Source organism: Schistocerca gregaria, chromosome 2 (assembly GCF_023897955.1).
Source record: "Schistocerca gregaria isolate iqSchGreg1 chromosome 2, iqSchGreg1.2, whole genome shotgun sequence".
Classification (NCBI taxonomy): Eukaryota; Metazoa; Arthropoda; class Insecta; order Orthoptera; family Acrididae; genus Schistocerca; species Schistocerca gregaria.
This window is the reverse complement of record NC_064921.1, coordinates 583,841,418-583,864,079: the sequence shown is the minus strand read 5'-3', so window position 1 is coordinate 583,864,079 and position 22,662 is coordinate 583,841,418. Positions and strand designations below refer to the sequence as shown.

Sequence of the window (22,662 nt, the reverse complement as noted above, 5' to 3'; positions counted from 1 at the left end):
AAAAATATAATAAAAGGTATTTTCATTTTTTGGAAAGAATTTTATTTAATCATGTACATCAAAGTTATCACCTTTAAAATCGTTCACATTAGATATTACACAATTATGCCACACTTACGGAATTCTAGCCTTGGTACAGCTTGTAGCTCTATGGTGCGATTTTGATCACATCTGTGTTAGTAAAACGACGGCCCTGTAAGATCCACGTTATTTTTGAGGAAAAGGAAAATGGGGTCATGCGTGCGGAATATGGAGGCAGAGACGTCATTACTGTATTGTTTTTGGTCAAAAATTCACGAACATGTTAACTGAGAGTAGGTACATGATTGTGGTGCAAAAAACATGAATTGTTTCGCCACAAATCCAGACAGGCTTTTTTTTTTCATTGATGTTGTACGTGAGGTCGTTCGACCTTGTGACAAGAACTCATGCTACACTACGCCGGTAAAATCGAAGAACGAAGTTGACATAAAGTTTACACTTAACAGAACTTGTCAAACCGAGCGAGGTGGCGCAGTGGTTAGACACTGGACTCGCATTCGGGCGGACGACGGTTCAATCCCGCCTCCGGCCATCCTGATTCAGGTTTTCCGTGATTTCCCTAAATCACTCCAGGCAAATGCCGGGATGGTTCCTCTGAAAGGGCACGGCGACCTCCTTCCCCGTCCTTCCCCAATGCGATGAGACCGATGACCACGCAGTCTGGTCTCCTTCCCCAAACAACCAACCAACCAAGAACTTGTCAAGTTTTTTTCGATGCTTATGATCCAGAAAGGTCCCACTGGAACAAATGAGCCTTAGTTTAGACGTCAAATCCTTAAACAAATGTTTCATTCACCAGTTATGAGACGATTCAGTAGTTCTGCATCGTTGTTGACGTCATACGTCGACTACTGAGCAACTTTACACTCGCCGATGTTGTTGTTCAAAATTCAACAACTTTTGAACAAATTTAGATGTCACGCGATTCGTCAACAGCAATTTTTTGACTGTGATTAGAAGATCGTTCTTAATTTTTTTTTCGCGTGTTTATCGGTTGATGACATGCTGGAATGTTCAAACAACGAGTGAAGTTGCAAAATTCCCGTTATTTTCAGAGCATACCATTAAATTTGAATTAGGCGAGTCTTCCCCCCTCTGCAAAGTGCCTCTCTCCGCACAATCAACGTGGGATACTGAGTTTCTTTTTCCGGCCTCCTCTCGCAAATCGCCAACGATAAAGCAGTGCTTACATTCTTTACGAGGGCACACATCTCTGTCCTTCAGTGAAATTCAGTTGCAGAAAATCCGAGAACGTCCTAAATGATATAACAGGATGCAAGTGACTCCCCCACGAATGACGTAGCAGGGTGATTCCACTCTCTTCAAGTTAAACAAAATTTCGTATTTTCTACAATACTTAAAATCGAAGGATAGTCAGAAATTTTGGAGTACCTGACGACCTTACTGAACAATTAACCCAACAGAACTATACAGGGTTTTACAAAAAGGGACGGCCAAACTTTCAGGAAACATTCCTCACACACAAAAAAAGAAAATATGTTATGTGGACATGTGTCCCGAAACGCTCACTTTCCATGTTAGAGCTCATTTTATTACTTCTCTTCAAATCACATTAATCATGGAATGGAAACACACAGCAACAGAACGTACCAGCGTGACTTCAAACACTTTGTTACAGGAAATGTTCAAAATGTCTTCCGTTAGCGAGGATACATGCATCCAACCTCCGTCGCATGGAATCCCTGATGCACTGATGCAGCCCTGGAGAATGGCGTATTGTATCACAGCCATCCACAATACGAGCACGAAGAGTCTCTACATTTGGTACCGGGGTTGCGTAGACAAGAGCTTTCAAATGCCCCCATAAATGAAAGTCAAGAGGGTTGAGGGCAGGAGAGCGTGGAGGCCATGGAATTGGTCCGCCTCTACCAATCCATCGGTCACCGAACCTGTTGTTGAGAAGCGTACGAACACTTCGACTGAAATGTGCAGGAGCTCCATAGTGCATGAACCACATGTTGTGTCGTACTTGTAAAGGCACATGTTCTAGCAGCACAGGTAGAGTATCCTGTATGAAATCACGATAACGTGCTCCATTGAGCGTAGGCGGAAGAAACTAAAATGAGCTCTAACATGGAAATTAAGCGTTTCCGGACACATGACCTGGCCGAAGCTCGTGGTCGTGCGGTAGCGTTCTCGTTTCCCACGCCCGGGTTCCCGGGTTCGATTCCCGGCGGGGTCAGGGATTCTCTCTGTCTCGTAATGCCTGGGTGTTGTGTGATGTCTTTAGGTTAGTTAGGTTTAAGTAGTTCTAAGTTCTAGGGGACTGATGACCATAGCTGTTAAGTCCCATAGTGCTCAGAGCCATTTGAACCAGCCCAACATGTCCACATAACATCTTTTATTTATTTGTGCGTGAGGAATGTTTCCTGAAAGTTTGGCCGTACCTTTTTGTAACACCCTGTATATGCAAAATTTCTAACGTCATCTTGGTTACAGTTGCTGGCAGCTGCTGTGTCCTCCGATGATACGAGACGTAGCCTACACAAACGGGCGCCGAGCTGCATAGTAATCTTGTGCAACTAACTGACAACGAGCAGGGCCGCTGGGAGTGGGCGGCAAGCCTAGGCGGCGGCAAATGCAGCCAAATCGCTTTGATCGGATTCGTTTCAATGTCTCTAAATCTGCATGACACAATTATTTAATCCTCTCCTAAGACTGCAGTCTGTATCTGGTTGTTCGAATTAAAATACGAAACGTCTGTATGTTGGAACCACATTTACAACGTCGGGTATTCCTACTTGCGAAGGATCGTCTCCAATGGGGAGTTCTGAGTAGAAGCTGGCAAAGTCGGCCTTCAGATTCCGGTTCCTATACAGAGAACCCCCGCAGCTTCTCGGCGGGTGCGTTTGACTGACGTAACTCCGCTCTCCATTCACTTGTTCCGAGCCGTTAGCACGATACACAAAGCCGCACATTGTTGATTGCTGCAACTTGAGAATGCTATCAGTGCATATTCTTTTTAGTTTTATAAAATATAAGCGGAGAAAGAAGCGTCCGTATGGTGAGTACGGCTGTCTATTTTAATTGTACTAATTTCTAATACTAAATATTCCCTGTTTTATAGTCCCTGTTTTAACACTTTAATTGCCGATGGCAGTGTCTATACAGAACTTTAAACACTCAGTCGGACGTAAAGTTCTTCCTAAGCGCCACAATTCACCTTTGTCATAAGAAATTAAATTTTCGCTGAAGTTTATAACATTTGTGCTGCTAGGCTAATGTTACTCTAATTTCCTTCCCTATTGCGTTTTCGGAGTGATAATAGTTTTATTAGTAATGCCACTTGGAAAACGTGAGCCGGCCGCGGTGGTCTCGCGGTTCTAGGCACGCAGTCCGGAACAGCGCGACTGCTACGGTCGCAGTTCGAATCCTGCCTCGGGCATGGATGTATGTGATGTCCTTAGGTTAGTTAGGTTTAAGTAGTTCTAAGTTCTAGGGGACTAAGGGCCACAGCAGTTGAGTCCCATAGTGCTCAGAGCCATTTGAACCATTTTTTGAAAACGTCATTTATACGAAATAAGTAACTGTATGAACGAATGACTTAAACAATAATAGCACAATTAATTCTAAAAGTAATGTAGGCATGTTTATCTCCTTTTACGGATAGAAGAAGTAATTTTTTGCCAATACGGATTTGGTTCTTGTCGTAAACTGACTTTATGAAATTTTGGCAGTAATATAATGATGATTTCTAGCTTTCTGATTTCTAATCTATCATAAATAGGTTCGTATATAAACTCAGTAGTCTTGGCGAATTTTGCCGCCCTGTAGGATAAATTCAGTGCCCCCGTCCCGTACTAAAAACTAAACTCCTACCGAACAGGCCAAGAAGGACTAACGGCACCGACCAGCCGCCGTGTCATCCTCAGACCACAGACGTCACTGGATGCGGACATGGAGGGACCGCTCTCCCGGATGTATGCCAGTTTACGAGACCGGAGCAGCTGCTTCTGAATCAAGTAGCTCCTCAGTTTGCCTCACAGGGGCTGAGTGCACCCGGCTTGCCAACCGCGGTCGGCAGACCGGATGGTCACCCATCTGAGTGCTGGCCCAGCCCGACAGCGCTTGGGGGATGTGACGGGAAACGGTGCTACCACTGCGGCAAGGCCGCTGGCCCCCGCCCCGTACACCTGCATATGTTGTGTAATTTTCATTCGTTTTGTCATTGATACATGGCTTGCTACTTTCAGATATTACACTGTCTGACACACACGAGCTTTTGATGTCATTATCCTACGTCATTAATATCAGAAATATCCAAAACGAGTTTTGCTCCGTTTTATTTCCATACCAACAAGCATTGGAAAAGAACTGACGTAATTTTAATGTGATTTATGGCCTGCATTCGAAGATAAATTGCATAATTATCATACGAAGCTCACAGTGTACCGTAGAACAGTAGAAGATGATCACCAGCCGCCACTGCCTATAGCCTCAAGATGCAGCACCGCGATCAAAGGAGAGGTGACTTCGGTAACGGACGATCAACAACAGAGAAACATTACGTCGTGTTTTTTACTGGTTGCTTGTCGTCTCCAGTACATCACCGAGATTCTCATTGTTAAACCCAACCGTATATGGACGCAACGTCAGCGAAAAGTGAATCCTTATTTTCCAAGAAATTGGCGACACTACTTACTAACTTTAAAACACCAGTAAGTAGGCCTACATTCCGTATTACGTTAACATACATATAATTGGTTTCGTATTTAGATAGAGTAATTCGCTCCGCCTTACTGGATCTGTTGCCAATTGTAACCGAAATTAATAAAAATTAAGAGACATTGCGTAGCGTTAGAGATCACGTTCTGAATTCAAGTCACTTATACGGCGGGAAATCAACGACTGTGTCAGAAGTGGAACGAAATATATATACGCTCTAAAATGCCTACAGTCACACAAAATACAGTATTATAGAACAAAAGAATAATCATTTCATTTAGTTTTAAATTTCTTCAACCAAGCACCAAGAAACAGTTTCATTAGTTTCACCCAAAAATTGTTTCAGGAACCATGTTGTTGTTGTTGTGGTCTTCAGTCCTGAGACTGGTTTGATGCAGCTCTCCATAAAAAACCTTCTGGAACTTAGTTTCGTAATCAGAAACGAGATAAGGAAAGGCAGAAAGAAAAACTAGCAGTTTCTATTACGAAATTTTTGACCAAATCTGTAAACGACGTTCAAGAAACTCTTTGCCTCTGCTACGTGCTCGGCTTTTGTCTCTGACACTACGGAAGCAAGGGAAAACAAGACATGTTACGCTCCTACTCCCTCTGATGGTCTCAACATGGTATGTTACCGCTGAAGAATCTTCAAGCAGTACAGCAGCAGTTTGTGAGAGTCTGACAATTAGCGAAGACCCGGGGCTGTGGTCTCTTAATATTGGTAGTGATCTTGTTAATATTTTTGTTAAACATGGTTCTGTTCAAGTACATAATCATACTTATCATATTAATAACGAGGTAAGAAAGCTTGCTGACACTATTACAGATATCTTTCTAACGGCGATAAAGAGACTTGCTTCTTTACTTTTTACCAAAGGATTCAGTGTAATGTTTCTGTTGTAATATGTTTTGAAAAAGTGTAAGTAGTCTGTCTGATATGGATGGATTTTCGGATTGGCAGCATTTATCATCGACTCTGAATAGAAACGAAACAAGTGATTCCTACAATGAAAATGTGAAGTCATGGGTATAACTGAATAATATAAATGAGATGCAACTAAGACTAATAGAGCACTTAAAAAGACACTGGTGTGATGTACTAGAAAGGATTATTGCTGTTATTAAGTTTTTGTCGCGACAATGTCTGGCTTTTCGCGGTTCTTCCAAAAAAATATATGAACATTATAATGGAATTTTTTAAAAGCGGTAGAGAGATACTGGCATCTTTGATTCAGTTGTGCGGGAACACATTCGCAGAACTGAATCAAAATCCGACTCAAGTCGGTTGAGTATTGCCCACTATAAGAAGATCACATTCAAAATGAAATTCGTGATTTACTAGGCACAATTATGAAAATATTTTGAAGAAAGTAAGAGAATTTAAATATCTTTCCATCATATTAGACTGCATACCAGATGCAAGCCATAGAGAACAAATAACAGTTATATTTAGGCACGTTTATCTAAATCATACAGACGAGAAAGTAGAGATGCACTGACTCCCAGCGAGGAAACAATGGGAATCCAAGAGAGATGGACTAGATACAGAGAGAAACAAGAAGAAACGTGGAAGTGTACAAAGAATTAAGATCCAATGCCCAAAGAAAAAGGAATGGCTGAAATCAAAGTTTAAAAAGTTAGAAGAATTAAAGGAACAGAATGAAACGAAGAAATTCTATCACGCCGTAGTAAAGATGAGAAAAAATTTTCAACTCAAACAAAATGCATGCAAAAACAGAAACGGTGAGATAATATGAGATAAACAAGAAATATTGCGAAGAAGGGCAGAATACTTTGAAGATATTCTCAATGAAAACTCAGATCACGCCCCAAGAGGTACACAGGAACAGGAAGAGAACAAAGAGGCAAGAGAAATTGAAAGGGATGAGACACAAAAGCCAACAATGCTGGAAGTGGAAACATTGATAAATAAACTAAAAAATAACCACGCACTCGGTGAAGATGGGATCGTGTCAGAACTAATAAATTCAGGGGGACAACCTCTAAGACGTGAAATATTTAAACTAATAAAGAACATATGGATAAATGAAAGCAATCCGGAGGAGTGCAATACTGGAATAATATGCCCAATATAGAAGAAGTAAGAAAAACTCAATAGTGAAAACTATAGAGGCATAACCCTACTGAATACAGTATATGAGATTTTCTCTGAAGTGCTGAACGAAACAATAAAGAATACCAATGTGCATTCCGACCAAACAGAGGTACATATGACCAGTTGTTTGTTGTTAAACAAATAATGGAAACATTTTATGAAGATGATATAGATCTGCCCTTCCTGTTCGTTGACTTTAAACAAACTTTCGATAGTATTAATAGACCAGCATTATATAAAGGGCTGAAAGAATTGGCCGTCTGTGACAAAATGAGATGGTTAATCTAGCTAACAATGAAGGATACAAAAGCAAAAGTAAAGGTGAATAACACAATGACCAGGCAGTTTGACTTTGAGGATGGAGTGAAACTGGGTGATGGCCTCTCTGCGGCCCTGTTTAATTTAGCACAGCGTAGTATCATACAAAAAGTAGATAAAAGAGGAACAGTAACGATGAAGTCCAGCCTGATATGCGCACATGCAGATGATATTGCCATCGTGACAACAAGAGGTGTAACATCACTTAAAGAAATATATGGACAAATGGAAGCAGAAGGAACAAGAATTGAACTTACTGTAAATGAAAGCAAGACAAAATATATGGTTATGTCCATTTCTGAAGCTAGAAGAACACCACAGGACCTGAAGATCTCTGATAAATGCTTCAAAGCTGTTAGATGCTTCCACTATTTAGGTGTTCTCCTAAGCATTGATAACAGTATGAGACAATGTGTTAGAGAAAGGATACAAGCGGGAAACAAAGCCTATTCTGCAAACCTAAAGATACTCAAGAATTTTCTAATTACAAGAACAACTAAATTGAGTGTATACTATTACTTTGTGCGACCTGTTGCCACCTATGGATCAGAAACGTGGACAATGACAGAAGCAGACAGTGACAGCCTAAGGGCATTTGAAAGGAAAATTTTAGGAAAAATCTATGGGCCTCTGAGAGAGGCAGAAGGCTGGAGAGTGAGATACAATCATGAAATGCAAGAACTTATACAAGGGAAAGATATAGTGAAATCTAACAAATCTCAAAGAATACGTTTTTTAGGACATATGAAGAGGATGACGGAAGACAGGATGCCCAAACGAATAATGAATGCCAGACTGTATTCCACCAGAAGGAAGGGAAGACCAAGAGCTAGCTGGATGGACAATATGCTGGCTGATCTTGCCAAGATGGGAATCCGTGGATGGAAGAAAAAATAGTTCAAATGGCTCTGAGCACTATGGGACTCAACTGCTGTGGTCATTAGTCCCCTAGAACTTAGAACTACTTAAACCTAACTAACCTAAGGACATCACACACATCCATTCCCGAGGCAGGATTCGAACCTGCGACCGTAGCAGTCATACGGTTCCGGACTGCGCGCCTAGAACCGCGAGACCACCGCGGCCGGCGATGGAAGAAAAAGGCTGAGAACAGAGAGATATGGAGGAAGATTGTTGAGAAGGCCAAGGCCCACCAACGGCTGTAGTTCCGAAGAAGAAGAAATCTTTATTACGAGTGTGAAAAAAAGAGATTGTAGGGCGGGGGGGGGGGGGGGGGGGGGCAAGATCTAGTTTGCACGTGGGCGCCATGAGGATAAGCAGCGGGACTGTGAATTACGGCTAGCGTCCAGAGAGGGTGCAACAAGGCGAGGGCTATCTTATGCTTCTGTCTTACGTCATACCGGTACATATAGTCCCCAAGAGGACATCCCTCTGCCATACTCAGACATAAACGACACGCGGTTCCACTCAGCGGAGTTGTGGCCATCGCGCAGTTGGCGAAGGGTCTTCGTCTTGCTCAAGGTTTTCGATTGGGTCTGCCTCAAACAAGCCACCGCGCCAAAGAATATCTTCGGCGCTGGGAGCAGTTTGGGTTCCGCCAACGTCACTCGACAGAACATAAACTTCTGCTGCTAGTTGAAGCCTTTGGTGCGATGGAACGCCGCGAGTATATCGGTGCGGTGTTTCTATAGCTCGTTCGCGGAGAAGAGACAGCAGAGGTAAACATTCTGAATCACGTGCTAGTGACGTCATTTAGCAGCTGTTGCCAGGAGTAGACAGTACAGGCTATTGTCGCCTTGTGCTCTACTGTTAAACGTGTCGCCGAAATTGTGTAATTGTGTGCATTGTAAGTAAGGAAATGCAAGTACTACTGTTGAGCCGTAGTAAAGTTAGCTTTGAAATGCGCGCCGCAGAGCGTAGCGTGAAGCAGTCGTCCTCCGTTTTCTGGCGGTGGTGCCGTTGTCGCAATTGAAGGCTTCGTTACCTCCCTCTAGCAGGATAGGGGAAAAGTGGGCTGTTCGCGTGGGTTTAAGAAGTGGCTGTATGGGCTCTCGGAGAGAGTTGGCAGTCGGGGCATCTGCCGGTGCTAGAGGAACAGCACGCAGGCCGCAGCATCAGCGTAAGCGGCGCGAGCAGCGGCTCCGTGGTATGGGGCGTTAACTGTTCGTAGCGAAAGGAATCTTCCTGAGCATGGGTCCGCAAGGAGCCTAATCTGCAGTTCTGCCGTATGCTGTCGACCGGCGTGGAGGTTCTGAAAATCGGCGCGCCTTCCTGCGTCCGTTGAAACGGCTGGCAGCGGGCGGCTCGGCAGAGCATTTGGAGGTGCTGCGTTGGTTCAGTCCTGGGAGTCGTAACGCACCAGAAGTTGAGTATTGATTGTTAACAGATTTTATGAAGTTTAATTGAATCCAATTTACTTATTCTTGTTAATTATACCAGACGTATTTTTTGGGAGTTTCCCGCCATTCATTCCCGTCTGCCCCCTGCGGGAAGGTGATAATATTAGAAAGGGTGGTCCGTTTGTCCCCTTTTGAGGGCGAAAGGACGAAAGGGGGGGGGGGGGAGTCAGAGTAAAATTGTAGTTCGGATTGCTTCTTTCCCCTCCCAGCTTACCTACGGGTTTATTCGACTATTAGCCTCTGCCATGTCTGTGAGAGTCTAAGGCACCAATGACTGTACTGTTTAAAACGCAAAGCACTAAGACCTGATCCATTCTCTCACCTGCCATAACTAGTATTACTAGACTCACGTGTAGAAGGTACTCTAAGAAAGAAGAAAAATTCCTTTTGCCTCGTGGTAAGAACTACTCAATTGCATAATGAATTCCTGCTCATCTGGAAGCTGTAACTTACGTAAATTTGTGTTTATGTGTATTTGGCTATAATTTAGCAAGATTGTTAATGTACGCCGCAGAGGATTTTTTATATTGTTTCTAGCTAGCAAAAACTGTTGTGTGTTTTCCCAATTCAATATCTTTTAAGGCTTTTATTCAACGTGCTTATGTGTTTTATACAGGTAGTTTGTTATTAGTGTGTTTACTTGACATGCAAAAGTTCGCCATTTCATTACAGGTAGAAATTGTTGCCTTCAAAGGACAATGTTGTAAAAGTTCGCAAGTCCTACCTGGCGAGCGTGTGTGTTTGCAATAAGTTAACTGGCAGAAATTTGTAAAATTTGTTTTTTCATATATTTTGGAAATGGTAATGTTATTAACTGCGAGTGTCCCCCCGTGTGCATGACTCACGCGTTTTGGTTTTTCTATTTTGAGAAATTTTGTAAATAGGATTGTCTTTATATGTCGCAGACAACTTAGATTCTGCGCCATTTAATGAATGGAGTGAAATTCACCTGTAATTTAGCTGAGCTTGAAATATTATACAGCGTCGCGTGGTATATGTTAAATTGCTTGCCTGTACTTGCCTTTTACTGGCGTGAAATTTTTTGTAATAATTTAATAATTTATAAGTCCTTTCCTATCGTAAATTGTGACTTATTTGTTAAATGATATCGTAAAGTCTTGCACCAAATTTAATAAAGAGTGTATTGAAAATTGTGTGTAATTTTACCAGTTATTCCTTGGCACCTACTTCCACTTTACATTTTGTGTAGTGATTGACATTAATAACCTTTGGTGAACCAGTAATAATTTTACGGTTCAACTGTCTTCCTGTAACACAGGTTTTTTTATGCATTTTGTCTTCTACTTCTGTACTGATATTTTCTCTTCTGTTTCCTCCAATGTTAAACATCAAAATGTTAAGTTCTACCGAAAGTGCAAAAGATGACGGCAATCTCAGCCCCCCCTCCCCTAAAAAACGAATTAGTAGATCAGCATTAAGCAATTCGGAGAAGCAAATGATTCTGAATGTGTACAAGACAGAATGTGATGACGATAATAACATCAGAAATTGTTGCTAAAACTACACATTCCACTGGGGTCGGCGGCTCGTCTGTATATCGAGTGCTTCGCTGACATAAATCTAATCTCACTTTGAAACCACCAAAGAAAAACAGGACTCACAAAAAAAGTCAGAATGTTGAAGACTTCGACAGAAACGCCATAAGGAGGAAAATGCACGTTTTTCTTTCGGAGTGAACTTCCTACCATTGATAAACTCCTCGCTTCCGTTATCGAAGATCCAGATCTGCCGGACTTCAGAGAAACAACATTTCACTCTCTTTGAAAGAGATAAATTTCAGGTACCTTAATCGTGGGCGCAAAAGCATGCTGATGGACAAAGAAGAGATCATTATATGGAAAAGTCGTTATTTAAGGACTATATAATCAGCAAGCCGGGAAGGTAGGACAATTTATTACTTGAACGAGACCTGGATAAATGCAGACCGCTCATACGCGAGAAAAAATCTGAATAGATGATTCAATATCTTCAGCTAAGGAAGCCTTTCTGTCTTGTTTGTCTACAGGAAACAAAGCGCCATCTGGGAAAGGAAAACGACTAATAATAACCCATATTGGGAGCGAGAAAGGTTTTGTGGACGAGATTGTGTGGACATTCGAGTCGAAAACGACATGTGACACCAAGTCTTTCGAATCTATGTTTTACAAAGTTATTTCACGCCTTGAGGATCATTGTGTTATTGTATATGATAGTGCACTATATCACTCTCACAAATTGGAAAAAATACCGAACAAAGACTCTAGTAAAAAGAATATTATCAACTGGATTTCGTCCAAAAAAATCCGCTTGAAAATGTTATGTTGAAGCGACAGCTTCTGGCAACCGCCGAGGAAAACAAACCAGCGCATAATGCGTAAGTTGTAGATGCTATAGTAAGTTCAGTAAACAAAATAAAGGGTGTTTATAAATGAATATCTGGGTTTAAACGCTTTATAATATTTATTACATTAAATTTACAGTTATATTTGATATGTCAAACTAAAGAGCAACTCAAACAGTTTTACCAAGAACCTTATAAATGTTCAATGTGAGCACCATTTGTCACACGGCACACATCAAGTGTTTTTTTGTGCCATACCCCGGCGGAAAGTTTATGGGCCTTTCTTTTTTAGTGAACCTACTGTAACTGGCACTTCTTACCTTGATACAATAGAGCAATGGATCTTCCCTCAGTTGGAAGAAGCCAGAGAACTTCATTTTCCAGCAAGATGTTACGCCACCTCGCTGGCATATCCAAGTACGCGATTGGTTGAACTTTACTGTACCCAAGCGTTGCAAGGGGCCCAATAACAGGGCTTGCTTTGCATAGCCTCCACGTCCACCGGACCTAACGCCAAGCGATTTTTTCCTTTGGGGCTTCATCAAGGATCGTGTGTACGTGCCTCCGCTACCAGCAGACCTCCCTGAATTAAGAAACCGGATAGAAGCAGCTGTTGCTACAATCACTGAGGACACACTTATCTGCGTTTGGGAAGAACTTGGCTGTAGACCTGATGTGTGGCGTGTGACAAATGGTGCTCACATTGAACATTTATAGGGTTCTTGACAAAACTGTTTGAGTTGCTCTTTCATTTGCCATATCATTTATAACTGTAAGTTTAATACAATAAATATTATAAAGCGTTAAAATCCCGATGTTCATTTATAAACACCCTGTAGTTTGAAGAACATCACCATACTACTGTGAACTGAGCGCCATTGAACTTGTCCGGGCACAGCAACTGGGTGAAGTGAAACTACTTCTGGTTGAAGCAATGACTGAAGTAACGCCGGATGTGTGGCGGAAATATGTGCAGCACGCTAGAAAAACTGAAAAATCAATGTGGGGCATGGATAACATTGTTGAAGACCACGAAGAGAGTTTAGTTATTTCTGTCGATAGTAGTAGCAACACTTATCTGATCCATCAGACGGATGACTGTTCTGCCGTGCTGAAAAAAATAAAGAGCTCCCTCAATAAAATTACTGGCGAGTAGTTTTATTTATTTGTTCCATTTTTCGCTCCAGTTCCAACTATAGTGCCGTGTCACAGTGAGCAGAAAAGAATGAGTACTTATTTGTGATCCTATATGCATATTTTATCGTAGTTTTTGTTCCTCATATCCGGAGTGTTAGACATGCTAAGCGTCTTGCTGTCGAGACACCTCGCCTTCCATTTGTTCAGCCCCGGTGAACACGTGATCATGCCTTGGGCTACGCTTCTGCGAGGCAGCCTGGCACGTGGCATTGTTTACCCGCAGTCTCGATTAGGCCGGGATTACACTATCAAATTTCTTTGTCAAAGATGTTCAAATGGCTCTGAGTACTATGCGCCTTAACTTCTGAGGTCATCAGCCGCCTAGAACTTAGAACTAATTAAACCTAACTAACCTAAGGACATCACACACATCCATGCCCGAAGCAGGATTCGAACCTGCGACCGTAGCGGTCGCTCGGCTTCAGACTGTAGCGCCTAGAATCGCACGGCCACTCTGGCCGGCATCAAAGATGTGATCAAATATTCGTAAAATATATTTGACAAAGATCTTTGACATGGCACTAAAAAGGGGTATTACACTGTCATCATATTATTCGTCAAAGTTCAAGATGGCTGACAACAACTACAGCAGTTGCATGTACCACAATTGCACTGTCTGCACATGCGGAAGAGAAAGGGGGGGGGGGGGAGGGGAGGAGACGTACCTGGGTGAAGCCGTCGGTTTTACAACGACACAATAAAAGCAGTCAACAAAACTTGTTATGTGAGCTTATAGTGGAGGACGTTAAAATGTACATCAATTACTTAAGAATGGATGAGCATACATATCTGTATGTGCTCAGTGAAGTGTACCCTCAAATCACAACGCACAATACTCACTTAAGAACTGCTATGTCTGCAGAAGATAGGCTCACTGTGACACTCCGATTCCTTGCTACAGGAGAGGGTTAGGTCTCCAATCTTCTTAATCTATTTTTGTATTCAGGGTTCCTCACGTTGTAAAGCGCCTCGACAGCTTCATACATCTGTATTAATATTGTAGTTGTCGGTACACACCAATTGTACTTACCAGCAATGTTCATAAAAACGCTATAGATGACAGAACGCTGCAGCGATGCTAGCGCTCCACGTGGTAACATGTCACATTCCACTGAACAGGAGACAAGCGACTTCTTTGATCAAATCTACAGCGAAGCCCTAGACTTGATCAAATATTTGACGACATTTGACAAAGTTCCCTACTACACCATCCAATTTCTTTGATAAAGATATGGGACAAAGAAATTTCATAGTGTAATACCGGCCTTAGACGAATGGAGTATAGATGTGGCGCGGACGTATGACAGCTTCTGGCTAGCAGACCTCCTACAAGACAGCTTGAGATGCCGGTGTCCTACTTTCCTTTCATACGCACATACCTAACGGCAGGACCTGCCATGTGAGGGCTCCGTCTGGACTGTATACAGTTCGTCACAACCGAGCAGACGTGCCACAGGGCTCGGTTATAGGACCGCTCTTGTACATACTCTGTGCGGCAGGCTCAACCAAGGTGGATCGCATCCAGTTAGCTTTCTACACTGTACAGAGGGAGTATTAACGCCGACAGCTTTGGCCACCGATCGCAGGTCCCTGCCGACTCCCTCGCCGAGTAGGCCGTCGACTGGCACTTCAAGATCAACGGCACTAAGACACAATTTGTGATTGTCACACGTTGTGTCATCCCAGCGGATCCGCTGCCTGTCAACGTCGTTGGCACCCCTGTTCCCTGGAAGCCGACGGCACGCTCTCTTGACGTCACTCTGGACTGTCCATTTCTTGACGCTAGCACATGCAGGAAGTGAAACACAAGCTACGAAATCGTTTGCACAAGCTGCACCCCATGCTGAACCCGGCTTCCGCACTTCTTCCATGTCTCAGCGTCACACTTCACAAAGCACAGCTCTGCCCTGCCATTGAGTACGCCGATATCGTCTGGGGTAGGCAGCTGAAGAACACTTGCAGAAGCTCCAATCTCCGCTTGTCTCTGCATCTACCGACAGATTTTTCCACCTGGACCACTTCATGATACTTTTGAAGTCCTATAGCTGCAAGACCATTTCCGGACGATTGCACGTACATTTTATGAGAAGACACGGCAGTAGCAGATCATGAAGATACAGGTACTGGGCTGGAAGATTCAGCTCAGCGTCACAACAAGATGGCCACATCTTCTCACTGCATAAGCAGTGGCTATAGAAGAAACCAAAAGTTGGAAAAACAGAAGCTAATCCAGATTAGAAGATCACATTCACACAATGCATGGCAGGGGAAACACATAGTGTTGCGAACTCCGGCAGTTTTGGACGGCCAAGACATACTGTGAAGCTCAAGCAGCAGGACTCGGCAGTGTCAACAACTGTATCTCAAGACAGAATGAGGACCGTATCCATAGTCGCCGCCAACAAGATTGACTGGATGCAGTTATTGCACAGTGGATTCAGGACTAGACCATAGTTAAAAGTCAGATAGGTGCAAGTAAACTTTCAAATATTGCAATGTATCAGATTCATACTAAAGTTAGGCATGGTAATTCACTAGTGTACAAAACTTAAGAACACAAGTAAATTTCGCATGATGTTTCACAGGTAAGTAACATAACTCAATGATACATGGACCATATATACAAAGAATTGCTACAGTACAGTACAGAAGTAAATGAAAGAAATACATAATAAGAAAAGCAGAAGTGACACTTTTATACAAAAACAGTAATTACACTGAAGTGACCACGATTTTTGTGCTCCCCTGGACGTTACAAGAGGCAGGACTTGATTTTTAGTATAGAGTGTGATTACCACTGCAGTGCATGCTATAAATACCATGCTGTAACTACTGTTTACATGACATTGTAATTCTGTCAGAGACAGCAAAAGGCCTGGAGGAGCAGCTGAACGGAATGGACAGTGTCTTGAAAGAAGGATATAAGATGAAATCAACAAAAGCATAACGCGGATAATGGAATGTGGTCGCATTAAATCTCGTGATGCTATGGGAATTAGATTAGGAAATGAGACGCTTAAAGTAGTAAATGAGTTTTGCTATTTGGGGAGCAAAATAACTGATGATGGTCGAAGTAGAGAGGATATAAAATGTAGACTGGCAACGGAAAGGAAAGCGTTTCTGAAGAAGAGAAATTTGTTAACATCGAGTTTAGATTTAAGTGTCAGGAACTCATTTCTGAAAATATTTGTATGGAGTGTAGCCATGTAAGGAAGTGAAACGTGCAAGATAAATAGTTTGGACATGAAGAGAATAAAAGCTTTCGAAATGTGGTGCTACAGAAGAATGCTGAAGATTAGATGGATAGATCACATAACTAATGAGGAGGTATTGAAGAGAATTGGAGAGAAGAGAAATTTGTGGCAGAACTTGACTAGAAGAAGGGATCGGTTGGTAAGGTATATTCTAGGCATCAAGGGATCACGAATTTAGTACTGGAGGGCAGCGTGGAGGGCAAAAATCGTAGAGGGATACCAAGAGATGGATACACTAAGCAGATTCAGAAGGATGTACATTGCATTAGGTACTGGGAGATGAAGAAGCTTGCACAGGATGGAATAGCATGGAGAGCTGCATCTAACCAGTCTCTGGGCTGAAGGCCACAACAACAACTACCACGCTGATCACAACTTCGGTAAGGAGTTCTTGTGGTAGGCCGTTCCATTTCACCACCGGCAGGATTGGCAACTGCTGGATAGTTTTTGGTGCTGTAATACGCCTCTTCAAGGCTTCACACATGTGCTCAATGGGATTTAAGAAACAGGCGGGCCAGTCCATTTGTCGAATACCCTTCTGTTTCGAGAGCTCCTGAAACTGCAGTGTCACACATTGGGATCCACAAAAATGGACTCACTGCTGAATGTACCCCCAAAAAGGGTGTGCGGGGAAGCAGTAAAATGTCTCAATGTCCTTGACTGGCGAGTGTGGCATGTTCAAAGATTTAGAGGTCAGTGCACCCGTGCAACATTATGTCTCCCCACACCACAATACCTGGACCACCAAAACGAACATGCACGACAATGCTGGATGTACCCTCAAGTGGAAAGTGGTGGGAACACATAATGCACGTAGTAACATTGTCAAACATGATCATTGCGGTGGTCCAGGTGCTATGGTGTGGGGAGGAAATATGTTTGGGTGTAACGACCTACAAGTCTTTGAACACGGTACACTCGCCATGAATGTTAATATGACACTGTAATCCTTCCCCATGTGCGTCTTTCCAGGGGTGCGTTCAGCCCTGACTTCATTTTTATGGATGACAATGCACGACCGCATCGAACAGCACAGGTGGAGGGCTCTTCAAACGAAAGGATTTTCAGCGAATAGACTGGTCTCCCCGTTCTTTCGACTTAAATCCCATCCAGGAGGTGTGAGACGTATTGCGGAACGTCCACATGCACTAACGACTACACAGCAATTGCCAGCCGCGCTTGTGGGGGAATGGAACACCCTACCATAAGAGCTCCGTACCAACCTTGTGGCCAGCATGGGAGCACGTTGCAGAGCATGCGTGACCGTCTCTATTAATAACCGTGTTCCGTCTTTTGTCCAGCGAAACATCATAAACCGCGGCAATTTCAGTGTAATTGTTGTCTTCGAATAAAAATGTCATTTCTCTTCGTCTCATTGTGCATTTCTTTCAGTTACCTTCTGTACTATACTGGAGCAGTTCTTCCTGTGTATGATACAAATTATACCCAGCTACATTGACTGGCAATTACACATCGTGAGAAAATTACTTTCTTGCTTATGTTTTGCACACCAGTGGTTTTCTTTTAGTAAATTATTTTAATTGGTGCTAATCTGTGTTGTCATACATTTTTGTTTAGCTCCTGCCTAATTCTATTTCGCCATGTGACGAGGCTGTATAGTAGCTACTTTCGGTGGTAAGGGGTTCTCTTCCTACCGCTTGTTTGCAATCAAGTGTACTTTCTCAATACAAAAGGAACATACTGACCACAGTATTCATACGTATGTAGGGATAAATGCTGGAGTCGACACTAAAACGCCGACTGTGTTATAGGGGGCTTGGTGGCCTAGCAGTAAGCAGGTGCTTGAAAACTGAGAGGTCGGAGGACTGAATCCCAGCTAGACTTTTGTCTGCCTTTAATGTATATTTCACCTCTCAGTGATGTGAACAGCCATCAGGAACGAAACGTAGTTCTTATTTCACATTAAACTGTAGGTCTTCTTTCCCCAGTTGGATAATTGAAGTAGATCAGAGACACGCAAACCGCTGAAATAGCGTTCACGAACCGACACAAAATTATTATTATTATTATTATTATTATTGTGGCGGTAGCGATAATGAAGAAGTCTGATAATATCGCTCTCTTTACTGTTTTCGAGTTTGGTGTTATTGAAACTGAAAGGATGATACTTGAATTGGTCCGGCCGCTTTGGCCGAGGGGCACTAGATGCTTCAGTCCGGAACAGCGCTGCTACTGCGGTCGCAGGTTCGAATCCTGCCTCGGGCTTGGATGTGTGTGATGTTCTTAGGTTAGTTAGGTTTAAGTAGCTCTAAGTCTAGGAGACTGATAACCTCAAATATTAACTCCCATAGTGCTTGGAGCCATTTGAACTTGATTTGTGCATCTTGGAGTGCAGTGCGAAATATACGAGTAAAAAGATATTTTAAACATCATGTATAAGGCTCCGCCGATTTTCGAACAATGTTTTTTGGGTCGTGCTAATTCGAGCATAAGTATATTTAAGGACACCTTTCAAGACGATCACAACTAACAAAGCAAGGAAAGAACGCCAAACATGGAAAGATATTAATCATTTTGATTTGTTAAATTTTTCCGTCACGTAGTTGTAATAATCGACTATTTGGAGCTGTAAGTTTGACTCTGGATTTGAAGACATATTTTCCTTCCAGCAAAGAAAATTAGGCTTTTTCGTTCAGTGTTTATTCTGTCAGGTTTGTGCAGAACTGTTATTTTCATTTAGACTGTGTTCTTTTCTTGATTATTTCACATGTGGGTGACAGTGGTCGTCGATAGGGTATGTTTGAAATAGGATGAAACAGTAGACAGTGGGTTAAATTTTACAAAGGGCCGTCCAAGCTGGCAGCTAGGCAACTTGTTTTGAACAGTAGTGTTACTGACAACATGACTCGAGCATATGATGTTATTTGCATATATTTCACGATACTGGTGCTGATTCTGCATTTAACATTTGACGATGCCACTATGGCTGCAGTACGTTAGGACTTTGTTTTTATAAGACAGATCTGATTATGGTCATTATAGACCGAAATCGGTAATCAGTTAACAACAAGTTTGTGGCCATATACGTAAATTAAAGGAAACTTATAGTATATACGGGTCACTGATTTTTCGCGACAATCTCGCAGCTTGTGAAAAAGAATAGGATCTTCGCGATAAGATAACTGCCATTAAGACTGAAATACACTAGTTGTTTGATGTGGTTTCGGTTGAGAGACTGAAATTGAGATATAACATTGAACACAGCTGGACGAGGTACATGTCGTGCGTTAAGAGACTTACCCTGAGTAATTTGACGAGCTCCAGGCCTTCGTTCTTCATGGCTTCAGTGCGCTGTTTCTGGACGAGCTCTGTGAGGCCTGTGATCTTGTCTGCGTAGCCAGCGCCCAGTGGCTTCTCCGGCGGTTGTGACAGCGCTCTGCCTCCGTGCAGTCCATTTCGCTGATCCGCGAAATCTGCCTGCTGCAAGAGAAAAGATGCCAACATTCTGGTCTCACCCTTCCATTGCTTGTGATACCATCTGCAGTGATTACATCAGTGAGTTGACACCAGCGACATGTCTGGTACCAACGAATTCTAATGTTGTCTCATTCATTTCTCTTATCAGAAGAGTTTTGGTGCTATTTTTACTCTTGTGCTACACAAGAGCTTTCAAAAGAAACAGCATTGGAAACAATATACAAAGCAAATCACTGAAAACCACACCTCTGGGAAAGGCAACACAATTTTCAATCGTTTTCTGCATTATACTTTCATTTCCACAGCACACTGCACATTGAATAATTCGCACTTGACACAGCACGGCAACAGAGAAGAAGCAAGCAGAAGAATCCTGTGAGAGGAAAATAGTTTACATCATTGATACATAGCAAAAAGCATGTGATACTTGCAGAACCAAATATATGTTCATAGTTGTGTGCAAGCGTATAATGGCTTACGGAAGAGCTATTCATAAGGCGACGATAATTTCTTTCAAGTAGCTCCAAGTTTCTGTAGGTACGGATTTTACCAGTTCATGTTTGTAGCTACAGATGTGACGCTGTAAAAAAATTAAATCATACACCACATGTCTTATCATATAGACTACTAAGAAGCGACTGAAAGGAACTCTAGCGTGAATGCAAAATGTACGTAAGTCATTCACAACATAGCAGTTGTATGGAAAACGCCATATAAAACGTGTAAAACCTATTTTCCTTCACAGTTAAGCGGAAAGAGAAAAAAAAAAAACGAAAATACACTCAATCACACGCAAAAACAGCACACTTCGAAATAAACGGCACACGACATGCTAAGTCGTAAAACGTTTGCAAAATACGTGTTTTATATACGCAAAAATCTTTTTCTTGTTAAGCATGCTTTACAAAACATATGCACATTGCAAAAACTGGAAAAACTGGATAAGAATGAACTCTGGGACTTTACTTGTTTATTAATATTTCTGTATTAAATGAAACTACAGAGCCAATAGTCGATGAGAATAGTTCTCTGACTACTTAACAAGCCGCTACTTTTTGCTACCTAAGGCACTATTCACAAGCCGGCCACAGTGGCAGAGCGGTTCTAGGCGCTTCAGTCTGGAACCGCGCGACTGCTACGGTCGCAGGTTCGAATCCTGCCTTGGGTATGGATGTTTGTGATGTCCTTAGGTTAGTTAGGTTTAAGTAGTTCTAAGTTCTAGGGGACTGATGTCCTCAGATGTTAAGTCCCATAGTGCTCAGAGCTATTACAGCCATTGGACTATTCACACCGACTATTAATTCTGTAGTTACAAATATTCGAAAAACAAAAATAAAATTTGTGAATAGCTTGTGTCCCATTTTACTCTGGGTTCTATTAATCTCAGTAACACTTTACAAGTTTTAACTTAAATCAATTCAGTAAAATTCTGTTCGGTGTTCGATTGTTTGATTGTAATTTTTATTCGTTAACAAGGAAAAACCAGCTGGAAGTCGTCACATAACACTGCTTTTGCATTTACTACAAGCCTGGACTCTGTTTCTCCTAATGAAGGGCACCTCGCGAGCACAATACCTGGTCCAATGGCCAGAAATTGTTGGCACTTAATACAGCAATATTTGCTGTTCGAGTTGTTAGGGTTCGTTGATTGTTCCCTGTTAACAGTACCAAAAATTCTGGGTATCACTTTGTGTTGCATAATTACGCAGTAATATGCCCAGAACAATTTTAGTGAATGTGACTCCGACACAGAAGCTACCCTAATTTAGGCTAAGTCTTTTCAAGTTTTATGAATATAATGTGAAGATAGAAAGGAAAAAATGCACCACCACCTTCAAGAATAAAGTTTAACACCTACTTCAAATTCAAGCGACACTAATAAGGTAAGTACCCCAAATAGAACAGCTGAAACCGAATAAAACAAATTTTTAATACGGAGAAGTGTATTTTCTAGCAACCTTCAGTGACATTTTGTCTAAAACTGTGCATTTGTGTTTATTCGATGCGTCGATGTCAATTAAACAGAAGTCAGCGAAGAAACGGTACCGTGTAACGGATATTTAACTGACATCCAAAACGGCATGATCATTGGCTTTAGGGTGAAGGATGGAAGCATTTCTGAAATGGCTATGTTTGCAAACTGTTTGCGTGCCGGCTTGGTTAAGATATACCGTGCACGACAAAATGGCGCACTCCAAAACTGACTCTGAGGCAACTGTGGTGCAACACAGGGGTGAGCGGCGGCTACAGATATATGTACGGGCGAATAATCGTGTAACTGTTGAGTAACTGACCGCTCAGATTAACCAAGGGGGCACCAAAAGTGTCTCCTCAACGTCGGTTCAGCTAACGTTGCTACGTATGGGCCTCCGCAGCAGGCACACACCCTTGTTCACTGCTGTTCATCGGCGACGAAGGCTGGAGTTTGCACACCATTACGGCAAGTGGACGTATCACGTTTCATGCTATATAGGACAGATGGCCATGGCATGTACGGCGTGAAACATCTGAAAGCAAAGGCCCTGCAACCAGGAGGGAGCATCGTCATCAATTGTGTATTTTCGAGGAAATACCTGGGTGATCTCGTCACACTGGACGGCAGAAGGGATCAACAGAAGTATACACCTGCCCTTGAGGACCATATCCACCCTTACAAGCATTTTTTCCCCCTCGGTATGGTGGCATCTGTCAGCGCGACAATGTAACGTGTCACACAGCTCGCAGTGTACGTGCTTGGTTCACAGAGCACCAAGCCGAGTTTACCGTACTCCCCTGACCACCAAACTCCCCGGGCTTAAAATCAATCGAGAATCTGTGGGACCACCTGGTTCGGGCTGTTCGCGCCGTGAGTCCTCAACGGAGATACCTTACGCAGCTGGCCACAGCACTGGAGTCGGCGTGGCTCCATAT

General features: G+C 42.6%; 1 protein-coding gene across 10 annotated transcripts in view; it reads right to left on the bottom strand.

The window, feature by feature from the left end:
- Positions 1–22,662, bottom strand: part of LOC126333709 (E3 ubiquitin-protein ligase lubel) — a 460,123-nt gene that overhangs the window by 150,015 nt on the left and 287,446 nt on the right. For 9 of the 10 annotated variants that reach the window (XM_049996758.1, XM_049996757.1, XM_049996764.1 and 6 more), the window contains one exon: positions 19,576–19,755. In XM_049996758.1, the coding sequence (XP_049852715.1) occupies positions 19,576–19,755 (180 nt within the window). The remainder of the gene's footprint in view (positions 1–19,575; positions 19,756–22,662) is intronic. The other variant, XM_049996759.1, reaches the window with a different exon arrangement.